At 49.9% G+C, this 8,088-nt stretch overlaps 1 protein-coding gene across 3 annotated transcripts; it reads left to right on the top strand.

Annotated features, from left to right (window-relative positions):
* Window positions 1–5,735: 5,735 nt before the first annotated feature.
* Window positions 5,736–7,588, top strand: LOC123070417 (60S ribosomal protein L28-1). Of its 3 annotated transcripts, none has more exons than XM_044493642.1 (4): window positions 5,736–5,898; window positions 6,305–6,462; window positions 6,546–6,712; window positions 7,267–7,588. In XM_044493642.1, the coding sequence occupies exons 2-4, from the start codon at window positions 6,315–6,317 to the stop codon at window positions 7,381–7,383; spliced, it is 432 nt and encodes a 143-aa protein (XP_044349577.1). In that variant the 5' UTR covers window positions 5,736–5,898; window positions 6,305–6,314; the 3' UTR covers window positions 7,384–7,588. The 3 variants fall into 3 exon arrangements, with proteins under 3 accessions (XP_044349577.1, XP_044349578.1, XP_044349579.1); XM_044493643.1 differs by having other exon boundaries at window positions 5,753–5,898; window positions 6,310–6,462; XM_044493644.1 differs by having other exon boundaries at window positions 5,856–6,054.
* Window positions 7,589–8,088: the final 500 nt, after the last annotated feature.

Below are 8,088 nucleotides of genomic sequence, written 5' to 3'. Positions count from 1 at the left end.
AATCTTAGTGATTGTGTACAAAAGCTTGGTAAGATTTAAGGACGAATGTAATAATATCACTTATTATTTAAATATATTTATAACAAAATGCTCAGCCCTTTTTTATTTTTTGATAACATTGCTGGCCCAACCCAACATTATAATTAGAATCAGCCCAGCAAAATCGTGTATCTAGATAAAGTGCAAATGGCCTGTAATTTTTTAGGAAATAAAATAAATGGGCCGCATGGACGCTACATTAATTGTTCACCCAGCCCAGCTAATGGCTGTAATTCAAAAAAAAGATCAAATTGACTGTAAATTCTACCGCGCAAAAAAAGACTGTAAATTCTGAAAAAATGGGTTGAATACGTGCCACATTTTTGGAGGCTGAAATGTGGGCCAATAGGTCGAAGCCAACGCAAGTCGTTGTCAATTTAGTCAACAAATGATTCTGACATGTTAGCCGTTGGATTTACATCCAACGACCGGCATCCATCTTCAATCTCTCGTCTTCTTCCTCCAGCGCCGCCGGGACCACCTCCCGCCTCCTGCTGCTAGCAGCTCTGCTTAGCACGCTTCGCTATGAAGCGCTACTCCACCGTTGGCCAGGCCATCCCTCCACCCCTCCACACCTCCTGTTCTTCTCCACCGACTGCCGAACCACACCGCACTAGAACCAGTTAACCCTCGTACACCTCTCCGTCTGCGACTCTACTCCCGCGTCTTCCCATCTCCGGCTCGTTGCTGTCCGGGGCCTCGCCGTCGTCCACCACCTTGGATGCGCTCGGCGCGGCGTGGTCAACGTGGTCAACGAACGACACCATCGGAAGTAGACTGTGCGTGGAGAGGCTGACAGCTGGGTCCACGGCCGCACACAAGGAAATGCCTCCTTATTACGCGCAAAATAATGATTCCTCCACCTGACATCTGGGACCCACCGGAAGGGCCTCTGTATTTCGCGAAAAAAACGTGCCCCCCGCTGACTTGTCGGACCCACCAGCTATCTTCGCACGCAAGGAAGTGCCTCCTTATTACGCACAAAAAAATGAATACTCCCCCTGCCAGCTGGAACCCAGCATACTGGGAGGCTGACTTGTGGGCCTACCAAGTTGACGGGGACGGAGGGCTTTGTCAACTTAGTCAATATGAACGATTCTAGCTCCTGTTACCGTACGATGTTCATCCAACGGTTGTAGTGCTTCTTCAACCTCTGGTCTTCTTGCTCCAGCCGCCCAAACCAGCGCCGGTCGTGCCGCGTGCTCCTGCCTCCCGTGGCTGGCTGTGATGCCGCGGAGGCCTCACCGCCCCCTACTACTCCCACCGCTGGCCAGGCCATCCCTCTACTCACCCACACCCCCTGTTATTCTGCGGCGACAGCAGCCTCACACCGCAGCCGAACCAGTGAACCCTCGTACTCCTCTTCGCGTGGGCATCCACTGCTGCGTCTTCCCCGGCTCCGAGTCGTCCCCTTCCTAGGCCTCGCCGTCGTCCACCGCCGTGGTGCTCTCGGCGCGGCGTGGTCAACGTGGTCAAGGAACGACTTCCATCGGACGTGGACTGTACGTGGAGAGGCTGACAGCTGGGTCCACGGCCGCAGCAAGGAAGTGCCTCCTTATTACGTGGAAAATAATGATTCCTCCACCTGACAGCGGGGACCCACCGGACGGGCCACCATATTTCACAAAAAAAGTTTCCCCCTGACTGCTGGGACCCACCAGCTACATCTTTGCATGCAAGGAAGTGCGTCCGGGCAAAAAAAACGATTCATCCCCCTGACTGCTGGGACCCACCAGCTACATCTTCGCACGCAAGGAAGTGCGTCCGGGCAAAAAAAAACGATTCGCCCCCTGACTGCTGGGACCCACCAGCTACATCTTCGCACGCAAAGGAAGTGCGTCCGGGCAAAAAAAAAGCGATTCGCCCCTCTGACTGTTGGGACCCACCAGCTACATTTCCGCACGCAAGGAACTGCCTGACAGTTGGGACCCACCTGGTCGAAGCGTACGTAGCGTTGTCGTTCTGGTCGCGAACGTGTACGTACATATATACTGGTCGATGTAGAGGCGCGCACGTGTCGTAGTAGAAGCGCGCACGTAGCATGTACACATACGTACATCGGCCAGGGTGCAAGAAAGAAAATACGGCCACGTACGTACATACGGGCGGGGTCTCGAACGCCTACTTGCGCATACGTACATGGCTGGGTTGGAACGGAGAAACAGAGTCGTCGTCGTGTTCATGGGGAGGCAATGGAATGTGTCGTGTTCATCGGGAGGCAACGGAACGTGTGGGAGCCAACCGGCTTGGACGGAACAGGCGATGGAAATGAGGCCTGGCGTACCGCAGAACGGAGGAAACAGCCTTGTGTTCGACCGGCCACGTTCGGAACGGGGTCCTGTTGATCGGGAGGGGTGTGGCGTACTGTAAAACGGAGGAAACGAACCTCCTACGGTCGAAACGGGGGTCCTGTTGATCGGGAGGGGTGTGGCATACCGCAAAACGGAGGAAACGAACCTCCTACGGTCGAAACGGGGGTCCTGTTGATCAGGAAGGGTGTGGCGTACCGCAAAACGGAGGAAATGGACTTGTGTTGGAGCGCTACAGTCGAAACGGGGGTCATGTTCATCGGGAGGGGTGTGGCGTATCGCAAAACGGGACTCCACAGGATACTGTTCATCTCCACCATCGACCACCTCCAGCCTCCACGGGCTACCGTCGACCTCCTCCAGCCTCCATGGGCTCCTGTTCATCCAGCCTCCACCGTGCGCTACTCCATCGGCTACTATTCAACCACCCCTCCACCATCCACTGTTCATCCAGCCCTCCACCATCTACTGTTCATCCAGCCCTCCACACCACGGGGTCCTGTTCAACCACCCCTCCACGGCCACCCTCCACCGTCTACTGTTCATCCAGCCTTCCACACCACGGGGTCCAGTTCAACCAGAGGCAACGCCACCGCTCACTGTTCATCCACCCCCCCCCCTCGCAACGCTCACTGTTCATCCAATCGATCGGCTTCAGTTAGCAGCAGTAGCGAAGGAATCGCTCCATCGGGTTCGGTTAACAGCCATCGACCGATTGCTCGGGTTCAGTAATGCGTAGCCTGCAGTGCAATCGCTCGGGTTCAGTTAGAGCCCAACGCCTCGCTCCAGTTCAGTTAGAGCCAACGCCTCGCACGTGTACGAGAGGAATGCGCATCGCTTGGCCCCCGACCTCCCACCGTAACCGGCAACTCCCCGAAATTTTCCTCCCCCTCGCTTCTACCATGGTTTTTTCCGTCATGGACGGCCCAAAGAATGTCATGCAGTTGCGTCTTCGGCCCGCCCAGGACGAAAAGCCCATTTTCTGTCATGATTTTTTGTCATAGAAGTAGGAGCCCACCACATCTATGATGATACCGGGTTTTGTTACAATTATCGTCATAGAAGTGTCATATGTATGACAGAAAAAAATTCGTTCGGCCCAAAATGTCACAGATGTGTCTTTTTTTTGTAGTGAATCTCTCTACAGGAACAACATAATACTACCACTAATATCTAAGTATAATTGTTGTCCCCTTATTATACAAATCGGATCAGAGCAGCAACAACATACAAATCACATCAACAACTAAGTAGTAATAACAATAAACCAGAAGAAACAATTATGTTCTTTGCTTTCCCTCCATATAAAGAATGTCCTTATTATTCCTAGGAGGCATGTTGCCATCAAGTTTCTTGTTGGACTGCCTAATTTTGACATTTAACAATGATGGATATCATTTTAGAAGACTAAATATCTTACCTTGGATCTGTAAATGGCAATTGGTGCTATCAGCGACACTGAAATTTACTTCCAAACCCTCTGCATTATCTTTCCCCATTGAGTGACGTTGAGGACAATTCCTTGAACTTGCAATTGGAGATCATATTTAAACTAAATTAGTTTCTAATCAATAAACCTACAATTAGAGATCATATTAATATGTATGAGTGCTGCAAGTGCATCTACATAATAATATGTATAATTTTTTTACCAATATGTTGTTGAGAAGAAAGGAGAGGCGGACATAGCAATAGCGCACCAAACTGCAATATGTTTGTTTGTGGTATAATGATGAAAAACACCTTGACTGTAAGGCAACACCTGCATAGTAAAAATACAGAGTTAGGACTGTTTTAAACCAAACTGAAGGATCCAACTTATCAAACTATATTTCACAAAACAAAGTAGAAAATAAAGAGCCAAACTGATGGAAAACATTTTTCATTTTTCAGACTTCACAACAGAAAAAACAAACTCAATAGAATACTTCATGACATAACAGAACTACCTGCAGCAAGTTACAAACAATTGACTAATGACTCCACCATAGAGATCTATGATTTCCTCATTGTATTAACAAATGAAGTTGAAGTCCCTACATGTTATCAGGTAGAGCTAAGCTTTGAACATGAACGCACACATATTAACAAATAAAGCTAAATTTCCTAAACACCACCTGACAAAACTAAGCTTTGAACAGGAATGCTTCTCCAATTTCAATCTCAAGCGAGAAGAAAAACAAAGAATCAACACATATTTTTAATATATATAGAACTTAAATCTAACTAAGTTTTAACAGATATAACTTAAATCAGAAATAGTTAGCCAAATTAAATTAAAGACACAGGGGACCTAGCCCTGGAAATGAAGAGGGGAAAAGGGGTTGACCTGCAGAACCAAATCACCCCCTGTCGCTGCCATCATTGGTGATGGCCGCCGCTGCCGTCCGAGGCTAGGGTTCGCTGCTGGACGCGTGCGTGCACCTGTGTACCAAAAGCAGCAGCAACATGAGGGGAGGGGAGGGCCCAAAAACAGCAGCAGCATGAGGGGAGGGGAGGGGCCACGAGCACCTTGACCAGCAGCAGCAATGCTAGGGTTAGGGTTGGAGCAGGGGGAAGGGCGGCGTCTCGAGAAGGCCATGGTGGGAGTACACTCAGAGGCCGAGGTCGGACGATTGCGCTGGCGGATCTGCGAGCCCTTGGCCGTCGCCCAACCTGCTCGCTCTCCTTCTTCTCTTCCCTTCCCTTCTGATGACGGGAGGGGGGGGGAGTTGCGAGCGACATGGCACGAGGGAGACGATGAGATAGGTCACCGCGGCATGGCCTGAGGGGCGTCGACGGCAGCGATGTGAGCGGGGCGGCGACGATGCGGGCGGGGCGTCGAGGACCGAGGGATGGAGAGGGAGAGGAGAGGGCGGGGCGAGCGGGGGCATCCAAACGGGGCGAGGCGGCGAGGACTGAGGGAGGGAGAGGAGAGGACGGGGCGATGCAGGCGGGGCAGCGGCGATGCGGGCGGGGCGGCGAGGACTGACGGAGGGAGAGGGAGAGGAGAGGGCGGGCGATGCGGGCGGGGCGGCGAGGACGAGGGAGGGGGCGCGAGTGCGGGCTGGGGAGCGGCTAGGTCATCCCCAAGCGGAGCGGCCTCCTTTTATACACCTGTAGGCGAAATGACGAAAATGCCCTCGACGGGGCAACGAATTTACACGCGGTGGCAGGAACGAGAGGTAACTATTCATTCCATCAGTAACTTTTTTTTATCCAACGGACGAGGTCCTCTCACCTCTGGATCCAACGGCCGAAAATACATCAAGCGGCCAGATCCAACGGCCAGGAATGCCAAATCGCTGAGGAGTCGGGAGGAGAGCTCCTATTCTTATTTCTGGATATAGAATCAGCTTTTTGTTTGAGACACTAAATATAGAATCAGCTGGATGCCCAGGAGAACAGCTCAGCCCACTCCAGTCCAGCCCATAAAGCAGCCAGCCGGGCCTAGGGTTTACGAGCGCCGCAGTACTATAAAAGCGAGGCCCCAAAACTCGCCCCGCTACCGCAGCCGCCACACACGAACCCCGGGACGAAGCAGATCGGCGGCGCGTCACTCCAATCACCGGTGAGAAGAAGCCTTTCCCTCCTTTCCACGGCCTCCGCCCCTACGAGGCCACTCTATCAACTCCCAATTGTTCAATTTGCTCCCACAGTCCCGACCCATTCGGGATTTGAGGCGCTAGAGATTTAGGTTTACGGGTGAAATCTCTAGTGTTCCTAGGTATGCTCTCGCATCGTATATGCCATACTGTTTGAATCGGTTGTACAGCGTAGTTTATTTGTTCGAAACCAGTCAGATGATTTATTTTCATATCAGTATGTGTTCGTCTGCTCAGCTGTATCTCGTCCGATAGTACTCTAGATTAGCTTAGGTGCAAGAAATCTGGCGTCTGTTGGGGTCGTTGCTATGGCGATAGTACTTAGATTTATGCTCGGCTTCATGTTGAGTGGTTGACATGTGTTTTTTTTAGGTTAGGATAAATGGCGACGGTTTCGGATTCTCTGGTCTGGGAGCTTGTCAGGAAGAACAACTGCTTCCTGATCAAGCAGTTCGGCAACAGCAATGCCAAGGTCCAGTTCAGCAAGGAGCCCAACAACCTCTACAATGTCCACTCCTACAAGTACTCTGGTCAGTGGTTATTGACCTCCCCTGATTGTTTGATTTTCGGATGCTATGAGTGTCTCTTCGTCCACTGACAGATTGGTTTTCAGGCCTGGCAAACAAGAAGACTGTGACGGTGCAGCCAGCTGCTGAGAAGGAGATGACTGTGGTCCTCTCCACAACCAAGTCAAAGAAGCAGAACAAGCCTGCTGCGTTCACCCACAAGACTGTCATGCGCAAGGAGTTCCGCAAGATGGCCAAGGCTGTCAAGAACCAGGTATTAGCATCAAAACAACCATATTTGTTCTTTTATGATTAAGTTGTGACACTGGATGTTCTAGATTAAGTACTCTAAATGACAACTGCTATTGGAAATATAACCTGTAGCAACCATTCCAGTGTTTCGGTCGCTTGACTGCTGAGTTTGTACAGTCCCATCTCTAATCTTCTAAAGGGACTGTGTTATGAAATCCGCAGATGTAATGCTTTTAATCAACCTGGAACATTACTCTATAAACTTGCTCTAATATTTGAAGAATACATATTTACTTTCTATTTGTAACGCTGTATGGTTGTATCTAGTATGTGACATTCACTTGTGACTGAGTTGAGCCTTAATGTGGAAAAAGCTTTAATTCAGTAAAAAATGGAATGCCTGTCTTGTAAACCGCCCCTGCCTGTTTGTGCTTGGTTTTCAATGGTACTAGCTGGAAATGGTCCTTTCTTTGGTGGTTACAAAGTGGAGAAATGCTGCTTAAGATGTCCTCCTGTTAAACCGTGTCGACCTCATTTGTTTTCTTGATCTAATGGTTAATTCTTCTTGCTTTCCAGGTCAGTGACAACTACTACAGGCCTGACTTGACCAAGCCTGCTCTTGCAAGACTGAGCGCAGTTTACCGCAGCCTCCAGGTTGCCAAGTCCGGTGTCAAGAAGAAGAACAGGCAGTAAGCACTGAGGGGCCAATGAGCTTGTTTTGTGGATCCGTTGGTTTATGTTTCCAGCTTTTTAGATTTGTTCTAAGAGTATGGAGGTTGAATATGATGAATGGTGTGCTCTGCATACTGGCCCAAGTTTTCTCAGTAGGTTCTATATCTGTACCCATGACTATGTTGTGAAGCCTCTTGAAATCATTTCCACAATTATTGGCCTTCCACATTTATTGTTTTTGCTGAGTTGCTTGGAGTTGGGACTGCTGGTGATGCGTGTTTTTCTGTTATGCATGTGCTCGTTTAAGTGCTAACTTATATCAACTTGGTATTTTGCGTGGGAATTTAAGTATGCAACTTGAATTTGTATTTTACTTTTTCTTCTGTCGATCGTGCTACACGGTTTCTTCTTTCAACCTTTGAATTGGTTGGTTCAAGTATTCCGTGAGCATCCAAAGAAATTTAACGCCACGGAACAAATTTAACAGTCAAAATCTACGCCATATGGAAAGTCGATTCCTTGGACGCGAAACCTTGGGGCATCTTGGAAGGAACCATGGAGCCAAACCCACTCTTGACAAACCGTGCGGGACACCCACATCTCTACCCGTACCGGTATAAAACCCAGCTGCCACCTATAATCCACAATTTCACCGAAGAAACCAAGACCCCGCTGGCATGTCAGTCGGCCAGAGGGCCACCGAGGAAGCGGGCGCCGGCTTGCCGA

Source organism: Triticum aestivum, chromosome 3B, assembly GCF_018294505.1.
Source record: "Triticum aestivum cultivar Chinese Spring chromosome 3B, IWGSC CS RefSeq v2.1, whole genome shotgun sequence".
Taxonomy (NCBI): Eukaryota; Viridiplantae; Streptophyta; class Magnoliopsida; order Poales; family Poaceae; genus Triticum; species Triticum aestivum.
The sequence above is the reverse complement of the archived record's forward strand: the minus strand, read 5'-3'. Positions and strand labels throughout refer to the sequence as shown.